At 40.7% G+C, this 27,785-nt stretch overlaps 3 protein-coding genes across 4 annotated transcripts; 2 read left to right on the forward strand and 1 right to left on the reverse strand.

Annotated features, from left to right (window-relative positions):
• Positions 1–1,867: 1,867 nt before the first annotated feature.
• Positions 1,868–18,024, forward strand: pgfb (placental growth factor b). Its single transcript, XM_056394401.1, has 7 exons — positions 1,868–2,545; positions 14,165–14,201; positions 15,259–15,455; positions 15,573–15,652; positions 16,344–16,373; positions 16,459–16,521; positions 16,600–18,024. The coding sequence occupies exons 1-7, from the start codon at positions 2,483–2,485 to the stop codon at positions 16,619–16,621; spliced, it is 492 nt and encodes a 163-aa protein (XP_056250376.1). The 5' UTR covers positions 1,868–2,482; the 3' UTR covers positions 16,622–18,024.
• Positions 18,025–18,444: 420 nt separating this feature from the next.
• cipca (CLOCK-interacting pacemaker a) lies at positions 18,445–24,222 on the forward strand. Its single transcript, XM_056392995.1, has 4 exons — positions 18,445–18,763; positions 19,957–20,073; positions 20,541–20,710; positions 21,809–24,222. The coding sequence occupies exons 1-4, from the start codon at positions 18,739–18,741 to the stop codon at positions 22,604–22,606; spliced, it is 1,110 nt and encodes a 369-aa protein (XP_056248970.1). The 5' UTR covers positions 18,445–18,738; the 3' UTR covers positions 22,607–24,222.
• Positions 23,296–27,026, reverse strand: zdhhc22 (zinc finger DHHC-type palmitoyltransferase 22). 2 transcript variants are annotated; one of them, XM_056392997.1, is made up of 3 exons: positions 26,838–27,026; positions 25,615–26,172; positions 23,296–25,520 (listed from the first exon to the last, which is right to left on the reverse strand). In XM_056392997.1, the coding sequence occupies exons 2-3, from the start codon at positions 26,168–26,170 to the stop codon at positions 25,243–25,245; spliced, it is 834 nt and encodes a 277-aa protein (XP_056248972.1). In that variant the 5' UTR covers positions 26,171–26,172; positions 26,838–27,026; the 3' UTR covers positions 23,296–25,242. The 2 variants fall into 2 exon arrangements, with proteins under 2 accessions (XP_056248972.1, XP_056248971.1); XM_056392996.1 differs by having other exon boundaries at positions 26,856–27,024.
• Between the last annotated feature and the right edge of the window lie 759 nt (positions 27,027–27,785).

The raw sequence follows: 27,785 nt of genomic DNA on the forward strand, positions 1-27,785 counted from the left end.
CTGGGAAAATTAGGGGTCAACAGCATAAAGAAATGTGCTTACTTTGGCACTCCAGTCCCTGAGAGCCACCCACACCCGTCCTCACAACATGAAGAGACACAGCAGACTGCAAGGGACTTATTCATTCGACCAGCTGACCTTCCTTCAATCGTGAGCCCTTATCGCTAAACCTAATTAGAGACGAGGCTTAGCTGACATTTTGGTCTCTATTTTCCATCAGTGAACGCTTTCGAACATTTTTGATATTAATGAGCAAATTGTGAGTCTTTCTACCCCCTGTTATAGTCCATCTGTACAGCAGGCAGAAAACAGTAGACTATTTCTTTTTTTAAAAACATGTTTTCATTAAAGAGGCATCATTTAAATTTATAGCGTCGCCTCAGAATAATTCTTTAAAGAGATGAATATTCAATAGGAATGGTCCTTTTTTCTCCAACCACACTGTTTGACACAGAGCAAGACAAGACACATGGTTAACACCATTAAGCTTTGTGGTTTTAGTAAAAAGCAATGAGGGCCTCAAGGTTGTTTCACACTCTGACAACAGAGAGATCCATCTCCCCTGGAGTACAATATCACTCGAGCCCGGTTTGTTTGTCCTGTCAGCTTATATTTATAGTGTAAACAATTTGTGATCTTATTAGGCCCCATCAGCTGGTGCACCTTAAAAACACTGATAGATCACTGAGCAGATGGCGAGACGGCGTTAAGAGTCTGGTTCAGTCTGCTGAGCACACAAACAAGCCTGTGTGGCAGCTGTAGCAGGGAGGAGAAGCAACGATCTTCAAGTCTTCCATTTAAAATATCTTTCAGACAAAACATGAAACTGACTTGCACTACATCATTATGGTCTTACGTAACCCTTTCTAAAAGTGGAGGTATTAATCTCACTACTTAGGAGGGAGAAAACAGCTTCTGGGCCATCTCTTGTTCATCTGCACCAGCAATATTTCAGCAATAAGATGGATAATTAGATAGTTAGAAGGAGAAGATTTATATTGCTGTACAGGAAAATGTTCACCATCCAGACAATGACAGCTCAGTGAGAACACTAAGGGCAGGACTAAAACAAAATAATTGTGGAGTCCAATTCCCTGAAGAATCACAGTTTGCTTTGCCTCCATTCTGTCTGACTTTTGAAGAGCATCCATCACTGCAATGTAGAGATACAATTTAGGTAAAGACTACTGTAATATTGCCCAGTATAATTAGAGGAAATGTCTTTCATCATCCCTGACTGTCTGCACTTACTGATGCTCCGGCCAGGACGGCTAGATGGTAATGGGTGAGATGGCTTACTTCTGCTTAAAGTGTCTGAGATGTTTAGAAACCCCACACTCCTGAGTGTGGTCTGTACAATAGCAGGAGGCAGTGGAGTGTATTGAGCACTGCTGGAGGAATGCGTGGAAGCCCACGAGGAATCCGTTTGGTTTTGGGGTTTCTGCAAACACTGAAGTCCCACGCTGAAGATTAACTCTATGTGTCAACAGTAATGGAATCTCTCCTTCTGTCTCTGCAAACTTGACTAAACACCAAAGCCTCCAGAGGAAAATCGCCCTGCATCCTGGAGCCCGGGCCAGCAATGAGTATACCATCCATGTCACCACTGAAAAAGATCTCTAAATGTTTATCTTCCTGAGTAGCTCTCACACAGAGTCCTCAGAAGAAGTTTTTCTCAGCAGGTCTGTGTATACTCTGTGGTGTAAATCACCTGTGCTGTATAGTCTAGAAATCAGAAATAAAGCATCAGCAGCAGTGTCGAAAGCTCTGTGATAACCATTTACAGCATCACATGATTTACCATTACAAGCTGTGGCTTAAAGGGGATATTTAAAAAAAAAAACTAAAAAAACTCATCGGTGAGTTCTGTGAGGGCAGATGCAGCAGGGCAGAGAGGAGGACAGAGAAGGGGAGGAGATTTAAATGGCCAGCTTGTGAAAAGGTAGTGTGGGGCAATTAGAGGCAAGTGTGTGTGTTTCTGCCGACTGGAGCTTAGAGCAGGACTGAAAACTGAGACTGTCGCTGCAACTTCATGCTTTTTTTTTTCAGCAGAGGATCAACACTTTTGGGCTGAACACACTGCGCTTTTACTTTGTCAAAACGGGGCTGCCGCTATTTCATGTTTTAAACAATAGTTGTTGATTTTTTTTTAAAAGCTTTGTGCTTCGACTCAGTTGGTTTTTAATGTAAATATAAAAACAACTTTTTTTTCTTTTTTTATTTTATTGTCCCAGCACCTCCAGTTCGCCTCCGGGGCCTTATTCATTAGTAAGCACAATCTACTTCATCAGGTTACACGCGGCAGAGGAGCTACGTGACTGCACTCATTCCCAGCACTACACCAAAGCGGGAGCAGATGACTTGGAAATTCTCAGTCAGCATCTTTTTTTCTTTATGAGTATTTTGGGACTCTTTTGTTGGATTGTTTTATTGTGAGCACCGGGAGCCGCCGCCCCCCCTCTCCACTCGCAGACATCGCGAAATGAAACTCGGTTTTGTCATCGAGACTGCGGTGGCGCTTTATCTGCTGCTCTCACCTGCACAGGTAGGAAGTTTATCATTCAGAGAAACTTTACTTTACTTGAAAAGGAGATGATTTCAGAGTTAAATCAGACTGTGACATAAAGATGTTCTCTCTAGTTAGATTATGTGCGTCTTCCGTGATGTCTGCTATTTAAACAACAAAGTAAGAAAAAATGTCCAAATTGTTAGATATGTTAATAGTCTGCTATCAGTCAAATGTGCATAGAAAATGCCTGAGTCAGCAGAACACTGTTAATAATGAAGTGATAACAATCCATTGTGCTTTGACACCTTCACACCGTTTTGAATGAGCGCCATCCTGCTCACTTCATTCATAAGACGGAACGTGACAAACTGCATCACTCTCCCTGTGGAACACATGATGCGAAGTGACTCACTGTTTTATTTGGCGAAGCTTACTGAGCTCATAATTACAGCCGCATCGTGCTTTAAGGGCCAGTTTCACAGACGTGGATTACGTTCACTCCTTTATGATGAGGACTTTTTTTTTTCTTTGTCTCTGTAGATTTCCATAAAGGAAATGCTCTGATTTCTATCTTAGTTGTCTAAGTAATCCCTTCTTCTATAAATTTCTATATGGTAATACCTAGAGTATCTGTTTAACAATATATCTGTATGATATATAATCTAATATATATATAATATCTATATAATAACTGTATAAAGTATTTGCAGGTAAAACAGGTGAAAAGAAAGTTTAGTCTTGAATTCTTTGCATGTGCACCAACAGTTCTTCCTTCCTGTCTTTTATCTCTGCATCCAGCTACATGTTAAATGGATACAATGCAGGGTGAAATATCAGGACAATGAAGATGAACCACGTGTGTTTGTGTGTGTGTGTGTGTGTGTGTGTGTGTGTGTGTGTGTGTGTGTGTGTGTGTGTAAAACTCTATTGAAGCTTCATTTCAGGCTAGTCATATCACTGTCAGGCGACAGTGGATTTGCACAAAGCCGTTCTGTTCTCTGTTGCCTGGCATTGCCTTTTAGTCTTTTAATGAAAATGTGCCAGAACAGGACAGAGCTGAAACTGGAGTGAAGCCTCTTTCAAAGGCCCTGTGTCGCGCTGTTGAGACACTTGTAAGAAGATGTGCAATGGACAGCAGGACTTGTGCCAACTAACGCTCGGGCTGTTGAACCCATTCAGTCTCTGATTTCCTCCCAAGGTGGCTGAGGGCTGGCAGCTGTCTCTGATGTCTCTCATGTTTAATGCAAAACCAGTCCATTCCTGCATCCATTCATTGTTACTGTCACACTCCATACACTGCTGCTGCCTGTTGAAATAAAAGTAACACCGCAGCAGTTTACCTTTTTCCAGGCTGCAGTCCACATATAGAAGTATTACACACAGACTCAGTCAGGCTCTCAAGTTTGGAAAAAAGCTCCATGTCCCACCAGATTGTCTAACTGGAGACTTTGCAGCTGTTGCTGAGTTGAGGGTGAGTGGGAGAGGCATGGGATCACCACATCTCCACTAATCCTCATAATCAGCTCATGGCCTGCTTAGTCAAAACAGGAGTGACAAAATCCAGGGCCCTCAACATGTAGGCTAAATGGCCCCCCGCTGCCATGAAGACTGACAGCAAATGTAAACGGTTCATTTCAGAAATTCAACGTCCACTCTGTCATGCAGACGGTCTGTGAGGATCTGAGTTTGTTATTTCTGAGCTCTGGGTCCCTCTCTAACCCTTCAGTTGCCATTAATGGCTTTTTGTTGAAGGATCATCTGAAAAAGGAAAGATTGTTCTATTTTACTGCTTCACTGCAAACAAACATTTTGAGGTTTTTAGGCTCGAATATGTTTGAGGAACTAAATATTTCACATTTTAAGCAAACAAGTGACACTCACACTAGCAGCTCTTTTCTACTCACAGTGACAAAATGAGACTGTTATGGTGGGTGTCTGTCTTGCCAGCTCCCGCAGTAAACTGTCAGACTGGAATACCAAAGTGGAAAAAGCAAACATTGGCCATGAGGTTGGCAATGCTATTTATAAATGTCTTTCTTTGGGATTCTCTACCCATAAATATGTGCCACTAATTGATAATGATGATTCTTCATCTTTGTCACAGCTGGATCTGCCGTCAGCAGCCTTGTGACTCATGCAGTCATTCATGTCTGCTATGAAACATGGAGCGGCCAAGAGAGGGTGGGGTTAAGTTTAACTTCTTAATCATTTTGCTTTACTACCAGGGATTTACAGCAGAGTTCAGTGTGTGTGTGTGTGTGTGTGTGTGTGTGTGTGTGCGTGTGTGCGTGTGTGTGTGCACGTGCATACGTGTGTGGTAGAAACATGTAGTGTATCCCTTTTTTTTATTAATGGAAATCCTCTGTCATTTAAATATGTTTTGATGAAATAAGGCAGATGTTAATTGTAGTAGCTGCATATTGTTTTCATCATCACATCTTCATACTGACTTGTGGTTGTAACATTGTAATAGTAGTCTACTTTGGTGAAACCCAAACTTTTGGGCTTGTGACCTCATAGACAAAGTAAAGTCTACTTGTGTCTACTAGTTTACGACCTTAGAACCTTAGAAGCCATTTGAGATAAAAAAGAAATGATCAGGGAACGGTATTCACAAGAGGAAAATCAATTATAAGAGAAATGTCTGAAAAAAATTAACATAATCTTGTTTACCTCCTGATTTATCTTGTGACCCTTTTTAGGGCTTTCAACCGCCATGTTGGGAACCATTGTTGAAAGTTAGCAGTGACTGTAGTTGTGCCATTGTAAAAATGAGACATCAGTGCTGCTTTAATCTCATTTTACTTAGCTGGCAACGGCAAACAGTGCACATCACTAAGCCAGCAGCCACTGCTGTTATAGTTTGGGAGAAATAGTGGAAATAATGTTAGTGAAGTGGTCATGTACAGGCATGTGCTTGGTGAGATGTTAGGACAGCTGAGTATATAAATGATGCATCACAGATGAAAGCATAAAGTACCACATTAATTAAGTGTCATATAGTGAGTAACAATTTCACAATAGATCATTTTTGCAAAATGTTGTGATTCATCCAACATCAACATTGCAGCTGATAGAACTATATAAACCTCCGTCATCACGGTGAGTCATATGTGCACTCTGTTAATATGTGCAGTTGGGATTCATTGTCATGAAACTCTGGTCCCATGTATATACAGTATGGCTCTTGACTGTCGGTGGAAGCACCTGGCTTTCCCTTCTAAACAATGGTGGCCTCTTGGTCACCCTATCACCAGGGCTGTCTGGTGGAGAATATGACATAACTGCCATCCACCGGTTATTTTGCTCACATTCCTTGACACTCTCCATTTTCCTGTTTGATGTATTATTGGCACTTCCTGTGTATGTGTCTGTGTTTAAGCCACAGCAGTGTGACTATCCTTTCTCCGTTCCTGTCTGCACTGCACTCTGCACATTCAAGGAGCTTTGCCAATAACTGCACTACCTGTTGCCTCCTGCCCATTTCATAACTTTCCCCACCTTATCACAAAACCACTGGAATGCTGTACATATCCTTCTCCTGTCATTGTGATTGTGTGTGTGAAAAATACAGGTGAAATCTTGCATCAACACAACCAAACCCGACTGACATTAGTCAGTCTTTCCACGAAGAAACACTGCAGTGCTGGAGATGCTGCACTACTCAGAAATCAGCTCAAATCCTCCAAAAAAAAAAAAAAGTCCATTATATTAAGCAAATCAGCGAAGGATAAGAATTATAAGCCTCTTTGGTATGAGATTATGAAATTCTTTGTTGGTTTCTCTTTTAAAATACAGCATTTTCTTCAAATAAAATCACAGAAACCAGATATGGGAAACGCTTCTTGCCCAACTCATTTGTCTTCTACTCATCACTTCTCCAGGAAAGCATGTTCCTGATGTCACTGAGGAAAAACAAATAAAAAAAAAAAAGGCAATGAGCCTCACCTTCTGCTCTCATATCTGTGTTTGTGAGGACGTGACGTTACACAGGTGTTTCCTTTACATCATCACCGGCAGCAAAACAAGACTTGAGTCTGACCATCGGCATCGCACACGTGTGTCTGTGTTTGTGCTCATGATGTGTTTTTCTTGTTCTTGTTCATATTTAGCCAAGCGAGAGTTGGCATGACGTCACATTTCGAGCTGTTACCATGAGGTTTCATAAGCAGAGGGTTTTCTTTAACAGCAACAGAAAACACAGAGAGCTTTCAGTTTTTGTCAGGATGCAGCTCGAGTTATCACCGACATTAAAACATCAAAAAGTCAAGTCCCGCCTCCACTCTGTTTCTCTGCCTCGCTCACACACTTGAACATCTTCCTAGTTATACATATCTGCATTTGAGTCCATGCAGTGGTAGTGACTTGCTGACTGATGGGGCTTTTATTTGCATTGTTGTGGTATTTCTCTCGAGTTGTAATGTCCCGGCCCAGGGGAGGGTCTCAACCTCAATCAGGAAATATGGATTTCTCCTTCCTCCTGCGGAGGAGGAGGAGGAGCAGCGTTGCTCGGGGCAGCCGTCTACTCAGCGAGCTTTAATCTCCCATCTGGATGTAATTTACTGTGGTTTACACAGGGAGAACAGCGTTTACTGTAATAGAGACCACAATTACCACCGGTCAGCCTTATCTCAAGACCTGTGTCGTGTGTGCGTGTGTGTTTGCGGACGGGGTGAACGGTTTACACAGTGGTTGTGTGTGTTTGAGTGTGTGTCTTAGGGGGGGACATTTGTGCATGCATTAATGGACTTATACTGAGGAAATGGTGTTTATCTAAATCAACATTTATATGGACCTTTACCTCTCCCCTGTTTTTTTACTACTCGAAGAAAACATGATTGTTCGTAACCAAGCTCACTGTTAGGGACAAAGTAGTTCTATTAAAGGGGATGATTATCTTTATCTTGACAAAACTGCATCATAGTGGAATAGTTTTACATTTACATTTTGGGAAATACTTTTATTCACTTTCTTGCTGAGAGGCTCATGAGAAGATCGATACAACTCTTGTGTCTATGCATTAAATAAGCTAGAGCCAGGAGATGGTTAGCATATGTTTGCATAAAGACTTGAAACGGGAGGGAAGCTGCCCTGTAAGTTTTCGTTTTACAACGGGTTAGGTGCCTGGATATGTCTTATCTAACTTTAGGCCCAGTTATTTCCTGGAGTCGTGTTGTCCCCATGAGGCCAGGCAACCCTCAGGGACTCCAGGAAGTCCCTGCAACCTGCCAAGACAGTACGTTACATACGCATAACTCTGGATTTCAAAGGCCCCATTCACCCAGATTTCTTGAGAAATTGTTGTGGCACATCTACCACGCTCTGTTGAAGATTGCTGGTGTTTTGGCAGCGCTCTGTGATCACAAGCCCTGACCTGACCACCCTAGAGACCCAGCTGGTTACTGTCAGACCTGTAATGGCACCGCTGTCGTTTGCAGTTTCACCCCTCTCGTGTATACAAAACAGAACCCGGCTTTCTTTTGTAGCGCTGGAGAATAGATACAGTGACCTGCAGGCCCCGTGAGAGCTCTGAGAATTAATGTCGTGGTCATGGTGTTGATGATGTGGAATCTGGCTCTCGATAAAGGATGGATGAGGGAGATCAGTGAGGCACGGAGGTAGCTCTGTTTCTCACTCGTCTAGCTGTCTCTGTGTTTGTATTCACTCTCTCTGCTCTAGTGCTCTCTGTCCTGTGTGGTCTCATGTTCAGAGTCGAGCTTTAGTCAGAACGAGGATACAGTCCTCTCTGCCTGGCCTAGATGTTTTCAGTGAGTTGGAGATGCAGGTGCTTCACTGGCCCGGATTATGGCCAGGTTTAGCTTTGCTTTTTATTTATTATTATTATTTTCTGCTGAACTTCCCCATACCATGCTTTTAACTCGTTCAAGAGCCACAAGCTTGCGTCTCATCCAAAGATTGTTTATCCACTCTGTTACCCTCACCGAATAAGGTTAAGTTTGAACCATTGCAGAAAGCTTTGTAAACAATGGCATTATGCCCAGTAGCTGGGATCATTGTTTGCCAGAGTCAAGAAGAACTGAAGAGGGGATGGCTTCCAAAACTCAGCCAGGCCACTTTTGCTCAAAATTAAACGGAGCACATACTGTAGCACTCCTGAACTCTGACACCTTTACATAATTTTAGTTCTTTGATACTAGTGAGTCTGGTGACAATCTTCACCTCGTATTGCAAACCTCAATCAGTCAGTCAGGTTGAATCTCCATACTGGAGTGATAAATGTGTTAAGAAGCCTAAAATACACTACTGCACCCATGGTAACTGTAAATCTGATAATACACGTGTGCCAATTGATTATACTGATAATTACATGTTTGTGGTTTTAATTTTTCACTGTTAATCTTAAGGATTTGGAACTGAAATCCACATTTTCCCTCTCCAGCTGCGGTAGGTCACTAAACTAGACCAAATACGGCAAAGAGTAGAGTACTTCTTGTAGAAGTGGTATTTAGCCAAAGTGTGCCGACTGGTAAACCATAGCATGCTGTTGACTTTGATGTGTGGAAATCCTAGCCATGAGAATACTAGCAAATTGTTGCAATTGACAGTGACACCTTTCAGATTCTTGGCTCTGTTTTGCACAGCATAAATGAAACCCGTTGGCACTGTCAAACACAAGAGGTGTGAACCAGAATGTCAGTCATCATTGGTGAAGTAGAGCATATGAAATAACATCTCCAAACTACCGTGAATGAGCAGGTTTGATGATATTCTGTCATCACTATGGAGATGTCAACAATATATTAATGAAAATCGGATTATTTCATTGCTAGAAATTCATATTTTTAGCATATTAACATTTTACCCCCCACATTAAAAAGAAATTGTTTCTGTTGATTGTTTGTTGATTAACAGGATTCTTCAAGTTCCTTCTGTTTCAACTTACATGGAAGCAAGGCAAGCGTGACTCACCCTTTACAGTCATTGTTTTGCAATCCAAAGGAGAAGAGAAACCCCGATGATTTTTTTCTAGTTTTGTATCATTCTCCAGTCCAGTCACCCAGGAGAAGGAGTCCTATCTATTAAGGTTAAACTGTCAAATAAACCTGTCTGCATTTCGTTTGCAGTACTTTACACTGCGGAGTATACAACCTGGCTGGTATCCAGATCTTTTTGGCAACTGACCATGGTACCTGCTGTTGAATTGCCCAACGCCCCCCCTTCCTCGCTTGACCCTCAAAGTTGAAAAACCTTTTATGACCATTATGCTGGGTCCCCATCATGTTTTATTTTTGCTCCCTACGCACAGTGCCCTTCCTCTGACAGATGGAGTTAAGCAAGGAGGTTAAAGATGACGCAGTTCAGCTGTGTGGGAGTGGAGAGTAATGAGGCCCGGGGCCTCTGTGGCCTGACAGCAGGAGCCCAGGGACACAACAGCTCCTCTGATCTGACCCAGAAGATGGAGCAAACTCTCAGGCAGCAGCTTACAAACCTACGCTGGAGACTTCAGAAATATAGGAGACTATTATTTTTTTTAAAGCAGCTTTGCAATCAAGCATGACAACCCATAATGCCACGTTTTCATTACTGCTGTAACTGCTACAGATGTTTTAATCTAACTTCTCTTGTTCCAACTAACTGCCCCTCACTCTGCAGACCAATCTGATCAGCGGCAGCACAGATACACTGTGCTGCTTAGAAAAACAGCTGTTTGAAGAAGAAAACAACTTGTACAACTATGGGACAGATATCAGGGAAACCTGGGGGACCGTGACTCTATTACATATCCAACATGTTAATTATCCAATGAGAATGACTTTTAGACAGGAATCCTCTGGCCCAACAGTAGTGATGAAAAGATTAGATAATTAATCAATGACAATTTTGCTAAGTGATTACTTGCTTAAGTCATTCATCTAAGTGCCAGTAAAGCTGCTGTTGAGAGTAATGAGCAGTGTTAAGGGACCATCTTTGGGCCCTGGAACATAAGATGGGCATTTGATTTTTATGGTATTTTAAGAAACATATATATGGTATATATATATATATAAGTAGTTTATTAAAAAAAAACAATACAGTATTTGATAAAGAAAGTGTTAACTGTAGGCATGCGATTATGCACTATACCAACTTTGACATAGATCAGTGAACATCTGTGAGCTCCAAATCTGTTAACTCTCCCATCCCGTCCTTACTCCAGCTTCCACTCTAGATTTTTTTCAATGTAAATGTACAGTCGCCGAACACTGTATAAGCCTCTGTTAATGTTCACATCAAAATCAGAATGGGGGGAAAAAGTGTGATCTCAGTGACTTTGACGATGACGTGCTTGTTGGTGCCAGTTGGGTTGGTTTGAGTATTTTCTGAAACTGCTGATCTCCTGGAATATTCACAAAAAACAGTCCCAAGAGTTTTTACTCAGAATGGTGCGAAAAACAAAAAACACCCAGTGAGCAGCAGTTGTGCGGACGGAAACGCCTTGTTGATGAGAGAGGTCAGAGGAGAAAGGCCAGACTGGTTGGAGCTGACAGAAATGCTACAGGAACTTATATAACCGCTCTTTACAGCTGTGGTGAGCAGAAAAGCATCTCAGAATGCGCAACACGTCGAACCTCGAGGTGGATGGGCTACACACAACAGCAGGAGCCCACGTCAGGTTCCACTCCTGTCAGCCAAGAACAGAAATCTGAGGCTGCAGTGGGCGCAGGCTCATGAAAACTGGACAGTTGAAGACTGGAAAAAAGCAGCCTGGTCTCACGTAGTCTCAGTAGTCTCATGAATCTGGATTTGTGCTGAGGCACACAGATGGTAGGTTCAGAATTTGGCATCAACAGCATGAATCTATGGCCCAAACATGCCTTGTGTCAACAGCCCAGGCTGGTGGTGGTATAATGGTGTGGGAAATATATCCTTGGCACTCTTTATGCCCCTTAATACCAATAAATCATGGCTTGAATCTGAGTATCGTTGCATCCCTTTATGGCCACTATGTACCATCCTCTAACAGCTACTTCCAGCATGATGATGCACCATGTCACAAAGCTGAAGTCGTCTCAAACTGGTTTTCATGAGCATAATGAGTTCAGTGTACTTCAGTGGCCTCGTTAGTCACCAGACCTGAATCCAGTCGAACATGAATTTGCAGCTGACAAATTTGCAAAAAATGATGTGATGCAATCATGTCAACATGCAGCAGAATCTCAAAGGAATGTTTCTGACAACGTTCCTAATAAAAATGCTTGCTGAGTGTACATCACATACATTACCGTTACCAAATAAGGGTTTGCTCCACTCTACTTACTCCACAGCTGCTTTTCGCTCTCTTGATGTTTAATCGACCGTCCACAGCAAGATATGTTGTGTTTTTTTTTGGTTTTTTTTGGAAATCTATCTTGCAAACTCAGTTAAGATATTTGTCCTTCTGTGAAATGGCAATAAGCTGTAAGGCAGTAAGCTTGTTGTTGTTGTTTTTAGCTAGTATTAGAATATAGCTTTTAAATGATTTCTTTTCCACACCCCAGATGTTGTACATATAACACAGAGGACACAGAGTAGAGGTATTTCATTTGCCAAGACTAAAAGAATTTATAGTCAGGTCAAGTGAAGTCAAGTTTATTTGCATAGCCTTTAATCACAGTTAGTCGCAAAGGTCTTAACACCCACATTATGAAAACAATAAATGAAAGTGACACATGACAATGTTAGACCCTCACAGAGGACAAGGGAAAAAACTCCCTGAAAAAGGTCATCAGAGAATGAAGTGAAACCTTAAGAGTGAAGTGAAACCCCTGAGAGGACTACTCAGAAACTGATCCTGCCTGTGGGGTTTATTCGACAAGTTTATACACTTATTGATATAAAGTGGTTCTCCCTTTTGCAAGAGCTGAATTACCTCCCAGTCACCATTAATCACACAGTTAATACTGTAAGGAGGAAGGAATGACTACGTGAGGATCCTCATGCAGCCTGTTATAATCTGGCAGCGTCTTGCGGCCAGCTCACTCTTCTGTTCTGAACCACAGGAGGTTGCCAAAGATGCTTCCTCGCCATGTCAAGGCTTAACCCATGACCAAGGTCAGAAAATCCTCCCCACCTCACCACATTCTCAACGGCAACTGAGGCCAGAGCCAAAAAGCCCTTGTGATGTGGAGCAGTCTCATGAACACCCGTAGACGTGAAGAGAGAGAGAGCAGATCATATGCCAATTAACACTGGAAAAGGATTTATTTTATCAGCCTGGCATTGCTGCAGAGGATGAAAAAAAATTAATCGATGCCCCAGAGAGTGAAAATGACTTTTAACAATAACTTAAACTGAACTGTGACTTTCCCATGCTGTGCATAAAGAATATTGTGCAAGTGGAGCTTATATCCTGTGGTGCTGCTGTAAAACCAGCACAGTTCAGTGAATGCCACTCTATAGAAAACTGTGCTGTCAGAGGAACAGCTGTACACTTTGGCCAGATGACCAGCCACTCTGAGAAAAAAGAAAAGGGAGATGCCTCAACAGTTCCCCTAACACAGGGAGGACTGAACCTAAGTGGTTGACTGGAAGCCCTTGTATCTATTGATATGAAGTCTGTCATACGCTATGTTCTGCTGCAGAGAAGACTGATCGGCCCCAAATACAACAGACCTGTCTGACACTTATCTCAGTGACAGTTTTACCCGAACCTCCGAAATGTTTGTGTGAGTGTGAATGCATCATCATCATCAAAGCAGGACATTCCTCTTTAATCACATTGTTTGGGAGAAAGAAAAAAAAGCTGAGTATAGCACTGTGCTGACAGATGCTATCCTCACTCTCAAACTAATTTTGGTTCATAACAGGAAGTGGATGCAATTTAGCAACGGACAGATGGTGTAAAAAGCAACAGTCCTAACTTCCATCATCTCGGAAAGTCCTTGTCTGTCTGTTTTCTATCGTATAACAAGTTTTGGCCCAACACTTTCAACTAATCTTACTATCAGTATGTACACAGACAGTGCTACAGTGTGTGTGTGTGTGTGTGTGTGTGTGTGTGTGTGTGTGTGTGTGTGTGTGTGTGTGTGTGTGTGTGTGTGTGTGACAGAAACACTGATATGTAACACCAGTGGTGAGGGGAGATTGCGGAAGCAGGTTGTCTGCCGCCTGTCCTGGTCTGTCTGCTGGAGGGTATTTTGTTAAAATGTAGATTTCCCTTCCTGAGATGGAGTCAACTAGAGGTTTTGTGTTTTCCCTGGCGAATGAGAAATGCACTCTGTTTATCATGGGATGATGGGAAAAAATCAAGACGGAGGAGGAAACCATTAATGGGAAAATAAATAGAGAGCTGAATCTTACACCACAGGAAACAGGTTTTGAACCTAAACAGTTGGGCACACAGACAAACGTGATATATATATGAGGGACTGGATCTGCTGCTTGTCAGGAAGACTTTTCCACCGGAGAGTGGAAAACAAAAAAGCTGCATGATCATCCACATGATCAGTGTAGCTCCAACTTTCACCACTAGAGGACAAAGATGCAAAACTGCAGGATCATGCTGTTTTCATATCTACAGGAAATTTTGTTTGTATTTCATGTTCAAGTTTGAAAGGTGTGGGTTAAGGAAAGGGGGGGGGGCGTATAAGGTTTGAACATGTCTATTTCTTTTGTTTGTTTTTATCTATGTTTTAGTTTTCACCATTTCATTTGGATGTTTTGTGTGTTTTGCAGAGTCTCCCTTTGGCAAGTGTAAACAGTACAACTGAAGGTAGGAATTTCTTCTTGTTTTATTTCGCAAATGGGTGTTACTTTTTAAAAAAAAAAACATTTTACAGCAAGAGAATTAAGATTAGCTCACTGTTTTTTTAACTGTTTTATTAAACTACTAGAGTCTGATGCTAGTTCTGACAAAGTACTTTTAAACAGAGGTGTATTCACCCACACTTGTTTGTCATGCACTGCTGATGAATATAAATGACTAAGCTCATAAATGGGGCACGTGCGTTCGTCAATGAATTTGATCTGGATTTAAATAATAGCAGGACATGTCTGGACTAGCAGGGATTACTCAGCTGCTTACCTTCCCTCCTCATGTCCTCTTTCTCCCTCACTATGAATTAATGCTGCTAAAAGGGAAATTGATTGGACGTTAAAGACTTGTAGAACTTGCAGCCAGAGAGGATTAAGAGGACATACAGTGAACTGGCCCCTTTGCGCTGTACAACATTACGGTTCGTGGCTTCATCTCTCTGCCGTAGATGCTTCCCCAGCCGTCTCCTCCCAGCCTGTCTGCTTTTATAAACAGCTGTTGTGGTGTCAGGCTCCATTCGGTGACCCCAGGGGTCACTGAAGTCCCAGAGGTGCCTGCGGGGTAGCTCAGCTCCAGCTCCAGCAGGGTTCTGTTCATGGCCATGTTTCCAGTGTTTGTTTTCTTTTCCCTCTCTGTTTGTTCGGCTGTAGTCGTCCCTGTTCCTCCCACACAGACTGTGCAACTGGGACACTTTTACACATATACTCCCACAGGAAAGCATACTGTACATTATACAAACATTTTTATTTCAAAATGATAACAGGATACACAGTGGCGTATCGCAACTGCTTTTAGGTTTCTGTGTATGCGGTATGAGGATGGCATAGTTGGATTATTGAGGTAGCTACTGATACTGCTTGTTCACGACAGCATCATCAACAGTGGAGTTTGCATTTATTCACCTGCAACTGCAACTATGTCATCGTCTGAAAACAAAATTCCTCATAAGAAACACAAGCTGACTGGCTTATAATTCCAAAGTGACCCATTCTCAACCTCTTATTCTCATCCATAGTGTTAATGTTTCAAGAAGTGTGGGGTCGCAGCTTCTGCCGGACCATTGAGAAGCTTGTGGAGGTGGTGCAGGAGTACCCGACAGAGGTGGAGCACATCTACAGCCCCTCCTGTGTGCCGCTGGTGAGGTGTGCAGGTTGTTGTGGGGACGAGAACCTGGAGTGTCATCCAACACACACCACGAACGTCACCATGCAGGTAAGAAAAAAAAAATCGCCTGGTTCAATATAATTGCTCTTGTTAAATTTGTGTGATACATTACAGTTTCTACTGTATTTCCTTCTATTGGTAACCTTACCTCATTTTACCCCTCAGCTGTTGAAAATCAGGCCGTCAGAGCCGGGTCAGGAATATGTTGAGATGACGTTTGTGGAGCATCAGACATGTGAATGTAGGTAAGAAAACAAGTCATAATTTGTGACATGAAATATTCATAAGTATGCAAATACCAACCCTAGAAATGACATTTGTATACTACTAATTTATAACAATAAAGTAATGCCACTGAGTTGCATTTTTACTTTCAACATAATGAGGAAAAGTTTTTCATAAATCTATCTGCAAAGTTGCAAAATGTACACACTGTATCTGCCAAAACTTCAACTGACAACATATTTCACTTTTTTCCCTACAATATCCTCTCATAGCAGCTGACACATGATAATGTTTCTTACGGTTAGGTTTGGGCAACAAAATGGAAAAATCTGTGTCCTGGTCAGATACTGAAAAAGTCAGTGGAGACAGAGATGGGACATGTTTACTTCATTAGCACTTAACTGAAACCACAAGCTTTTCCTAAATTTACAAAAAGTGCTTTTCTTGCATTAACCTAACCACACAAACCCTGGTCTCCAGGTTCCATCATCCATCCCACCCTCACACATGTAACTTGTGTGTGATACCAAAATTAAATCAACTACCTTCACTAGACAAAATGTTACCAGTGAATATAATCGTAACAGTCATATTTGGTAAAACAAATTAGGGGTACATAAATGTCTCTTCTAGGAGACAGGGTTGGAAAATACTTACCTTGACTTAAATAATATTGCACCTGGATAATCTTTCTAATATTTTACTCCTCAGAGTCAGGAAACCTGTTGTGAAGGTTGAAAGGTAAGAACACAAGTATACTGTTGTAACATCAGTTTGTTGATCATAGTGAACTAGAGGCTTACTGGTGATTTTGTTCTTGTTGTAGGAAAAGGCAAAGAGGAAAAGGAAGGAAGAGAAAGGAGAAACAGAAAGTGAAAGAATGTGACAGGTGATGGCACAATCTTGGGAGAAAGAATTCAAATACCTCCAGCTATCAATTAACAGCTTTCTTTATTGTGTCTTTCAGGTGCCAGATCCCTCGCAGGTAACTGCAGTGGTGACCCAACCCCCTGTTGCAGTGTGGCTCATTATTTATTTCCAGCCCAGTGACGGCATCAGGAGTCTCCTCCACTCATCCATCAGTGCTGTGTCTGCAGCCAAAGACTCCAAAAGCTGGGTTGTTTCGCTGACGTGCCCTCCTGCTGATGGGCAGAGCGTTTGTATTGACAAGGTTCAACAGGAAGTGTGTTAACTGGTGGAAACACTGCTGTTACACACCTGATACAATGGATATCCCTGGGAGCCAGTGCAATGTAGAATCAAACAGACTGATGCCTTTTCTTTTTTACTAGTTATTACTGTATCAGATATTGTAATTTGTCGATTTATTTGGTATTTAAAGGTGGTTATGTTTAAAATCTATATTTATTGATACAGCTGAATATATTTGGACCAGCAACTTGTAAAAAGTTTGTCAGACTTTGTTCAAACATTATCCAAGAGATCTTCACTTTTCATAACAGCCTATGTTGGACTGAGTGTGCAGATGCTTTGTACATGCAGTAATGAAATGTCTCCCTCTAGTGTTTATGTTCTAAACTGCTCTATATGAAAGTATTTTTCTAGGTCAGATATACAAATAAGATTAGACAGACAGTGTTATCAATCACAAGCAATCATGCCATCAGCTTAAAGGTAATTTATCAGTTATGAAAGTAACAATCCCACTCTCCCTCCATAGCGCCATGTGACCAGACAGGAGTTGGAGGTGTTTTACTGCTAATTCACACCTATATAAGAGCAATATTGATCAGAAAAGTTTATCAACTGAAAACTCTGCAGAAGGTTGTGTATAAATAAATATATAAAATTGTCAAATATCCAAATTGTTCTTTGAAAACTCCCTTTATTGCTTGTTTTTGGTGGACAGGATAGAGCAGTAATTATAGCTGCTTTCTAAATAAACAAACCTCAGCCATCTGGAATCAGCTTATTATAAAACACACCAGAAAGTGTGCAGTAGGCTGCATGGTGGACGTGACAAAGCCCAGTAGGAAAGGGCAGATCACAGGGCAGATTACAACAGTAATCAATATGCTCAAGCAGCCCTCATTTGCTTTTGATGCTTATTAAAGAATATTGATTACAATTATTGTTATTTTGTTGTAATTTGGTCACAAGGTTTTCACAGATTTATAAAAAGTATTTCTGTTTGTGTGGACCCTGGTGACACATGACTCACACATGCCCACACCCCAGGTGTCTTCCTTTGTCTGTTTTTGGAAACACTGAAGTAGTAAATTAAAGTAAAAAGTAAATTGTGTCCTTTGAAATTTTTTTCATGAACTACACAAAGAAAATCTCTATGAAAATGTAAGAAGTAACATTTCTACTGTTTTAGCATTTTATTTCATTTAAATATTTATTTTGTAATTAAATTGTTATGGTTTCAGCTTGTCTTGTGTGATTTATTTTATTTAACACAGACTAACCCCTACAAATCATATCCTAATAATAGCCTGATGAATTGCTATTCTCACAAACAATAGCCCTACAATACCATATCGATATTTGTTTTATAAAAGAGGTGTATCATATACAGTAGAATTAAAAAATGAATAAATAAAAACTAACAAACAGGTAGGCTATTTATCCCATATCTACAGCTTGAAGAGCGACATTAGCCTGCAGGGGCCACACACACTGCAAAATCAAGAGCCTCTGTTGCCTCATCATCTGGATCAGACCCGTTTCCCTGGCAACTCCTGTGCCCAGTCATGTTTGATAAGGGCATTTAGCCCCTTAGCACTGACTTAAAGGTCCCTACACTCAATTCACTCCTCCCTTGAAATTGAAAAAAAAGACAGACAACCACTGATTTATAACCTATCCTACCTGGGCATTATGTTTCCAAAACAAAAGAATGCAGTGGGTTGTTACATAGTTTTTTGCAGATTAGGAATTTAACGCCCTTGATTAATTGCCAAAGAAAAAGAAGTCTGCGGCAAAGCGAAAGTTTCACTGGAGACCTGCGGTTGCCTGTAAGACGTCGTTGAGGAATCAAGTTCTGTGTGCAGTTTCAATAAGGCGTAGCTAACATTAGCTTGACAAGAGACTTGGTAACGGTAGGAAAACTATAACCTTGGATGCCAATATAAACGCATACATGTTTTCAAGCAAACGACGCATCGGTAAGGATGGCAAAAATTAACTATTAGCCAAATATTTTATCGATAGTACAGTGATGAGCTGGTTGCTAAGCTAAAGCTAAGACAGCTAACGTTAACCTAGCTAGCTGAGCTAACAGCGAGCAGGGTAGGGGCAGGGCAGTAAACAGAGAGACAGACTGTCGTGGATACAGACAACAGCTAACGTTGCTGTTGTTAATGTTGCATTTCACGCACTGACATGTCGTTACTTGTCGCAGCTTAGTTGTTTTTACAAGTTGAAGTTAACCAGTATATGGCAGTTTCCAGCAAGTTGTTCACAGTTAACTAACGTTAGTGTTGAACAAAGTTGCGTGTGTATGCAACAACAACCGCTAGCTGCATTAAGATGTTATAAACACTGGAGAGTTCAGACTCCCAGCTAATGCTATTTATTGTTAACCTTGAAGTCTTTTCTTCCTTGTCATATATCATACGTAACATATATATATAATGACGGGTAATGGAGAAAAGCATCTCTTTCATTAGCTTTATAATCAGACTGGTTGGTTGAGGGGGAGTGGCAGGCCTTTAAACGCTAACCTCAGATCAACAATTAAAATAATATTCTACGTTTTTGACCTGCTTCATGTCCTATTCCAAACATTATCTCAACCTATTCGTAATTTGCTGCTCTCTGTAAATGAAGAGGACAAAATAAGCACCTGTTTATATGATGATATTGTATACAATACCAGCACAAAGCACATGCTTTAAACATATTGTGCAATTTAGTTAACACACAAAAAATGTAAAGTAGCAGTTTTAATACTATGCAGTATTTTAAAGAGGGAAGCATGTATAAATAGCAGGGTTGTTGTGTGGCCTTGCAGACTGCTGTTTCTGATTTTGGCACTGACTTTCTGACCCATCAGTTATTTGTAAATATTTTATGTAAACACAGATTAAATAGTAATTCAGTCAGTCCTCAATGACCCATACTTTGAGACACCAAAATTACAGAGGAAGATAAACCAAACCAAAAACAAACCAAATAATATGTGTAAATTATAGACCTACAACATTATAGGTACAAGTTAACTGTTTCTCTTTACTTTTTCAGTCTTAGTTCCTATGGTCTTTGCAATTACATAAACTCAAGGCTCCAGCAGGGCTTTGCTAGGCTTTGTTCTTATGAAATCTAGGCTAACTGTTTTGATTTTCAACCCTTAACACAGAAGAGACAAGGATGAGCAGTTTTAGTAGACCTGACAGACACAGGACACCGGCATTCACCAGGGCAACACACCTCGGAACATCCAAGCCTGACCTGGAGAGAGATTCAGGCTTCTCAGGTTTGATTTAGTTATGTTTCTTCACAGAAATAAACATTTGAGTTTCTTGTTTCCATATAGGTGTTTTATCCTTCTATATTTTTGGAGGCTCACTTGATGAAGTGGTGTAAGTTCATATAAATAGTAAATTCTCATTAGAAAAATTACAGTCAAGACATAAGCAACATAAACAAGGTCAAGTTTAATCAAATCTGGAGATCTAGGTCACATTCTCTATGTAGCTTATCCTCTATTGGGGCAGTTTTCCTAATGACCTTTATTTCTACTATGAAGATAGACTTGGATTTGGTATAATCCTTCTCATCAGGTTGATGGTATCCTTTTCAAGTTGCTCTAGAGGTGCTTATCTGCAGCTGCCACAGTTTTCATGGTACTAGTGTTCTGTCTCAGTTACTGCACACAATAGAGAGGTCAATCTGTTGCTTTTAAACATGATGAGACCCATATGCTTGTACTCCCCTCCGCAGATGCCAGCTCTGAGTACCTCAGTACAGTCGATTTGACTGACAATGAAGATGCAGGAAGGATTGGGTCCATATTCGGCCAGGACCCGAATGGTCCGCAGGTGGCTGTGATGGGAGGCTCATACGCTGGACTGTCTCCCATGATCATCATGAACAACTTTGTTCTAAATCAGGTAAAATACAGCAATGTATGTTTGTCTTTCCCTAGCACTGTTTGTTTCATTACTACTAGAAGATTTAACATTGGGCTTGTTTGGCTCTTCACCCTAACTGTCATATATATATGGTTTTCCATCCAAATGTTGTGCAAATTTAGACGAATTTCGTGAAATCTAGGAAAAGAATGTGAGTTAATGCACATTTCCACCCACTGCTGTTATGCAAATATTAGGAGTGGGGCCGTAAAGATCAGAACAACTGGTGCCATTAAAACCATTGTCGAAGAGGAGAGTGAACAAGATGATGTAGATAAAAGAGCATTAATCAAACCTTAAGCAGTGAAAACTACATAGAAAACATGATGGAAATATGGCATTTATGTGTGTTTTATGTATTAATTTAAGGAATTTAACAGTCTCATTGCTCATTGCTCCACACATATCTGATGTTTTCGTCTGCTGCCAATATCTGTCTCTTCAGTAGAGCAGAGACTCCAATGAACATTTAAGTCACATGCTTCATGTAAGTCATGATTCATTCGTTAGGTTTGTTTCCCATTTGTCCAATTTGGCTTGACCACATTTTCACTCATTTTTTTTTTTTATACACAAATTGAAAACAGGTGAAAGGACACACATCTAAGGTGTTTCACTCAGGCCATTAAACCAGTCTTTCTTCTCAAATCATTTTGTTACTGTGATTGTCTGCGTTTGTTCTGGTGACTTAAGGGGCTTGTGTAGAGATTTTTCTCCCAGTTTATAAGAGAAACTTGACTTGATGTGGCGGCTGCGTTTCCAGTCAACATTCCTACTGTTTCTACTGTTCTGTTTTTTGGTTTAGGCTTTTCTCTCATTTGGTCATAACTCTTGATTACAGTATACCAGGGCTTTATTGTCAATTCATGGTTAAATTTCCTTCAGCTCAGAGAATGCATATGTACAGTCTTCATGGTCATTGTAGTTTGATTGTTATTTTTAATGTGTAATACTTACAAAGGAAAATGATTTCAGTGTTTTTTCCATGTGTATATGATCCTTGTGTTTTAATGACTAGTGTATCATACATAATGTATTGTATTATAGCGTAATATTAAAGATATTTTTCTCCCCTAGGCATCTTCAATGGCTCCAGCAGAAAAACAATGGGGTTTTCCTTCACCCTTGGAGGTGATGCCTCAATCACAGGTGGTTCTTCTCCAACCCATGGTGTCAAATGGCAGCAACACCTCTCCAAAGACTTGCTCTGAAAATGTCCGGCAATCAAAAAGCTACATGCCCATCCTTAAGTCGTACCCCAGAATTGCCCCTCACCCCTCGGACGCACCCACTAAGAGGGTGGGATCCTCCAGGGTGAGGGGGCACTCAACATCAGGGTATGACCAGCGACAGAGGAGGCACCACCACAGCCACAGGCTCTATAGCTCCCCGAGCCCACAGACAGCACTGCAGACTCCAGTCAAACCCGTCTCCAACTCTGAAGCTTCAAACAACGAGGCACAGACAGCCGAGAGTCACGAGCAGCTCAGTGACAAGGCTCTCTACTCGCTGGCAGGAATCAGCTCTCCACCCCCCTGCACAGATGATTTCAGGACAGAGGAGGACAGTGACAGGATCCCTGCTGACAAATACCAGGACGCCCTCTCAATAGGCACCAACAAACTGAAACGTTTCAGCAATACCTACAATATTCTCAGCAAGTCAGGCTTGCTGGGGATCACCATGCGCACAAAGCAGCTGATCAAGGAGAATAAGCGCACTCAAGGCCAGCTACAACAGCTTCAAGAGCAAACAGCTCTGCTGCTGGAGGCTCTGAGCAGCAGAGACCCACAGCTCTGGACTAAACTCCAGCTCTCTCTGCAGGACATGGACAATGAACAGTGCGGGGCTAAAGCTCAAGGAGTCCTGGTTTAATGTATCGGTGCATGGGACCAGCAGTTCTCAATCATGGGGATAGAGGATGATTTACAAGAAAAGCTCTTTCTTTTTTGAAATAGTCAACACAGCATCAAGCAGTATAACTAACCAAACAATAACAGAACTAATCCATATGCTTTCATGCTTTGGCAGGAGGTTGTAAGTACAAATCATCTTAAATTTGCAAATAATAGAGACAAAAACATTCAGAACTGCTGGTCTAAGCTCCAAACATGAAGCTGCAACACATCCGCTATTCTCAAGTGGGAGGTAGGAAGCATGCTTAGATTTCAAACCCTTGCCTATAAGAAATTTTCTTGCCTCTGCTGTTTCAAAATAGCAAGTATCACTTGCAATAGGGCTATGCCTTCTATATGTCGAACTTTAATTGCATAAACGCATGCCTTACAGCACACGTGAGGACACATGGGGTTATTTCCTCATACATGCCTTGAATGTGATTTCCGTAGAGAAAGTATAAGCATCATTTTTACTTTTTAGGTAAAATAGAAAACCCAGTTTGTTTGTTTTTTTCTATTTACTTTGTTATTACATTGTATAGTAATGTAACTGAATGGGGAGATGTCTCCTTTGTCAGGAAGTGGATTGCTTACAGTTAAGAGTTCATTGTTTTGTTTTGTTTTTTAATATAATGTTGTTAGTTGGTGTCATTATTTATTTTTAATATTGTTTTTGACCAAGACTAAAGCTGTGTGAATAATATAAACAAACCAAGCACATTATAACGAGTTTGCCAGTTCTCTGGCAAAACAAGCTCTTTTTTTCAAGATACCTTTAAAGACGTAGGATCGTAGGAATTTGTGAAAACTTAAAATGTAGCAAGTGAAGTGCTGTAGCCATATAATTGTCTTGACTTTGTATATGTTGCTGCCATTCTCATTCCTCCCTGCAGTTTTAAGCTTAATATGATGTAGTATTAACTGATTTTAAGACAGAAATGACAGCTCAATATTTACATATAGTTTCCTATTACAGACTCTTGCACTTTAGTTACAGGATTACTGGCAACATTTTTAGACAAATGTTACGACTTGTTTTTTTACAGGAGCGTTCTGTCTTGATAAAATAATGTGAATATAAATGTTTAACTGGATGCCTGTGCCTTTTGAATATGTTTATGTTTGTACTTCATATCAACGCTTGAGCAGCTTTGATTTCTGTATTTCTTTGTGAGCTTCATGTAAAAGAAAGTTGAATGTACTAAAAGGTCTCCAAAGAACTAACATTCTTCTTTAAAAGTGTAAAACAAACCATAGCTCTGGTGCCATAATACATTCAGAGTTGCAGTGGAAAGATAACCGTAAAGACCAATGAAGTCATAAATGGTTCAGTTTTAATCATTAAGTCTAGGTCAACTGTTGTTTTATTTATTTCAGCAGCAAAACACTGCTGTTACGATATTTTCTAATCATGAGAAATTGTAAAACTAAGAAATCATCAAATCAGTCTTGGTTTTAAAGGGGGAAAAGGAGAGCGACAAAAATATGTTTTCAGAGATTGCTTTTTCCTTGTTATTGTGAAACATGCTTTCTGTATCACTTTTAGTCACTTTGACTAATAATGACCTGTCATAAAACTTTGTTTGAAGACAACTTCCTCTCTGTCATTTATTGCACTTTCCTCAGCATGTGCAGTTTTGAAAAACAAAGACTGGCTGCTTGTTGCAATTTGAATACTTTTATTGTTATAACAGGAATAGACAAAATAGCTCTAAAAAGTATACTTATTGAAATCCAAAACATCTTTCACATGATGTTGAATATGTCAGTAGCTCTAGCAGCAGCATAACAGTGAAAAGTCCTTACTATTCTTATACAGAGGGCCCTATCATTAGTGGTTTAGTGAATACCTCATCTTTGGGGTCATCAGTAAGCATGTAAGACACAATATTATGGCACATTGTGAATAATACCCTGGATAATAATATGGTAATCATCTTCACATTTTCCTTGTCCCTCTATTCTTATAAAGGAGCAGATGACTGTACCTTCATCAAACTGTCTGAGTCACATTCTTTTGAGTAGAAAACATCAGGCTCAACAACATGTAACAGTTTATTGTCTAAACAGTGGTGTCAAGCCTGGCAGTTGATGCTATAGACACTGTAGTTTTCTGTGTCTGCTAGCCCTTAACGTCAAAGTGAATTATTGTCGTAAAAACTAATTTCCTGAATGTCACATTGTAGAATCCTACAAGGAAGTCTGGAAGAGCAATACACTTTGACCAATAATCTCAGAGCACTGCCATGCGGCGGTCAAATCAAAAGCATAATACAAATTTGCAAAGCTGTGAATGCATGCATTTTTAATGTAAGCATGTAGTAGTGCATGTAAAACTGTTGTATCTCAAAAACAACTAATTTATTTGTCTTTAATATTGCCTTGTAAAAAGCTACTTAAAGGATAAACTTACACTATGCACTTATTCAAAAGTTTCACATTGCTTATATGGCTCCTGTCCTTAAAGGAATGTATGCTAACAGCTAACTATTTCATGGACTACTTTAGAAGTATTTAGAATTAATCACCACATGGATCCCAAGAAAGCATTTTCTACAACTTGTGCTGCTTGTGTGAGCTATTGGAGCTTTTGATATGACCTGTAGTCATCACTCAGTCTTGTTTGTGTGCATCTGTGTCGTCAGAGCACATCTCCACTGTCTGCACGGGCAGGATAAGGCCGAGGATCCAGCGGGTACCAAAAACATCCTTGAGGTTGGTTCTCCAGGGGCTGCGGTTCTCCACAAGCTGCCCTCTCTGCATCTGACACCAGGTCTGTCCCCGTGCCACCAGCAGGACCTGCTGGCAGCAGAAGCCTGCGCAGACCAGGCCGATGCCCAGCCACACGTACAGCATCAGCACCACGAACAGCTGCAAGCCTGAGATTGTTCCTGTGAGGAGAAGTATGAGAAAAAGAATGTGAATTCCTCAGGAAGTCATGTCCCGTAAATGATTGGCTTTAACTAGAGATACACAGCAACTCACCCATGAAGAAGTAGCCAGTGGAGAGGGGGAGAAGAGTCAGGAAGGTCAGCGGGTTTTCAAAGGAGATGGAGTACTCCACTGTTAGAAAGGCCACACCGAGAACCAAAGAATACAAACATGTGCATGATGTGTAAATGCAGAACATGATGAAGTAGCGCATGTTTTTGTTGCCGATGCAGTTTCCGGTGAAAAAGCAGTGGTGATCCCTCTTGAGAATAACCTTCTTGCACAGTTTGCAGAAGTGACGGCCGTTCAGGAGGTAGTGAGCATCCACCTTGTCCGAGCAGTGTGGCGAGCACACTGGAACCACAGTCTCGTTGGCACTTTCAGCAGGATATTTAATAGTCATTATGTAATTCCCAAGTGCATTGAACATCAAGAAAAGGAAAACAACCGTGTGAAGAGTTGTAGACCCCGTCAGTGATGTGTCCGGGTTTGGGAATATTGTTGGGATGAAAAAGCAGAAGTGCAAAATGAAGGTGACTGCTGTAGCTGTGAAGAAGTATGCAGGTGCCACAGCATTGAGAAGTCTCAGTTTTAACATCCTGGTGAACATGTCTGTGTGAGAGTGAAGAAGACACAGTAAGCATGATGTCATCATAAACTATATGACAGTAAGAGGCCAGCAAAATATACAACGTACGCAATGTTTCATTTGGTTGTCTTTACAGATTACCTTTAGATGACTGTCCCTTCCAATTTTATGAACTGGTTCAGGACTATTAACATAAAGCATCTGATTGAAAGTAATACACCCCCCTATTAGGCAAGATAGGTTATAAATATTATGTGATCTGGCTGTTCTTTTAAAACAGATAATGTCTGTATAAGTCTGCTCTGAGAAAAACTCATTTCTGAGCAAATGTAGGTCTGGGGACTCTCAGGGGCCATTGAGAATACCAAGAATATCCCAGCCTTTTCACATGTCATCTGCTAACCTACAGTAACAGACAGTGCAAACCACACAGTGAACCTAAAACTGGGTCTTTATGCTCTTAAACGGGGGCTTCCGCATGAAAACACCAGGAAGCTCCATTGCATGGCCCATTCATGCCCCAGATGACAGGGAGCATTTTATACGATCAAGTGCTGTTTCCTCTCCGTGTCTGTTTCCTTCAGGAGACAGATCAGACCGGTAGCAGTGATGGCGCCAATCATTTCATTTCCATGACGACGCAATTAAGACAATTATGTAATAAAAAAAATAATAACCCCGTCCTCACCATGTCCGGGCTGCCTACCTGCAGGTGTCAGAGCGCAGAGGAGCTGTCCTTTCAGCACCACGGAGCCTCGGCTCACAGCTCAGCACGTTCATTCAAACGCAAAGACGAAGGTGATGTTGAGCCACATTGACGTCTTTTTTCATTAAAAGGGTGTCTGTTCCTTTGTCTACCGCCGCCTGTTGGTCTGGATGCGTCTGTTTTCTTTCTCTCCTTTTAAAATTTTACTACGTTTACTTAAATTGTATCTTTAAGTAAATCTCACCTTTTAATGCAGACCACGTCAATAGACTAATAATAGAGCACAAAACCCACGTAAGATAAGTCAGGCTGTGTGAAAGTATAGTGTGTGATGTTTTCTTTCGTTTTAATAAAATTGATATTTATAAGGCTTTTTTTTTAAATAGGCTTTCACCTTTATCCACTCACTGAATGTGGAGAGCTCCTATCCTTGTAAACATTTTATTGTTGACATTGATTGAGGAGGTGTTCAGAGCCATCAAGTAGCAATACAACACTGTGGAGATACTTTATAACAAATAAAAATCAATGATTTAAAAATTGATAAAGATGAAAAATATAAAGATGTCACTTAAGAAATAAACTCATGTATATTAGGCTAGTCTTAAATTACTCAATGCAGAATCATATTTTATAAGCTTATCATATGTTTTGTATGTAAAATCTCAATTTTACTTTGTAAAGTAGCCTAACTGTAGAAGGCCAATACAATATATTGTAGTGGAATAAAAGTATGGTTAAGTGTCATGAAATGGAAACACTAAAGTAGAAGTACTTCATCTGTATGTACTTGAGTGAATGAAAAAGAGACGGAAAAGCGAACATGTTTGGAACAAATTAGATAGTAGACGTTTGCAAGAAAGACAGTTTTCCTGTAGGTGGCAATGCAGCCTCAGTCATTTTACCTCTCATGTCTGACTGCTGTCATAT

Source organism: Seriola aureovittata, chromosome 13 (assembly GCF_021018895.1).
Source record: "Seriola aureovittata isolate HTS-2021-v1 ecotype China chromosome 13, ASM2101889v1, whole genome shotgun sequence".
Lineage (NCBI taxonomy): Eukaryota > Metazoa > Chordata > Actinopteri > Carangiformes > Carangidae > Seriola > Seriola aureovittata.

Bases quoted from the DNA above. Each gene is read 5' to 3' on its own strand.
- pgfb (XM_056394401.1), top strand. From the start codon at position 2,483: ATGAAACTCGGTTTTGTCATCGAGACTGCGGTGGCGCTTTATCTGCTG. The intron at 16,374-16,458 runs GTAAGAACACAA...TTCTTGTTGTAG, and splicing joins CCTGTTGTGAAGGTTGAAAG to GAAAAGGCAAAGAGGAAAAG. The intron at 16,522-16,599 runs GTGATGGCACAA...TGTGTCTTTCAG, and splicing joins AAAGTGAAAGAATGTGACAG to GTGCCAGATCCCTCGCAGGT.
- cipca (XM_056392995.1), top strand. From the start codon at position 18,739: ATGTTTTCAAGCAAACGACGCATCG. The intron at 20,074-20,540 runs GTTTGATTTAGT...TCCCCTCCGCAG, and splicing joins GAGAGATTCAGGCTTCTCAG to ATGCCAGCTCTGAGTACCTC. The intron at 20,711-21,808 runs GTAAAATACAGC...TTTCTCCCCTAG, and splicing joins ACAACTTTGTTCTAAATCAG to GCATCTTCAATGGCTCCAGC.
- zdhhc22 (XM_056392997.1), bottom strand. From the start codon at position 26,170: ATGTTCACCAGGATGTTAAAACTGAGACTTCTCAATGCTGTGGCACCT. The intron at 25,521-25,614 runs GTGAGTTGCTGT...TTCTCCTCACAG, and splicing joins CACTGGCTACTTCTTCATGG to GAACAATCTCAGGCTTGCAG.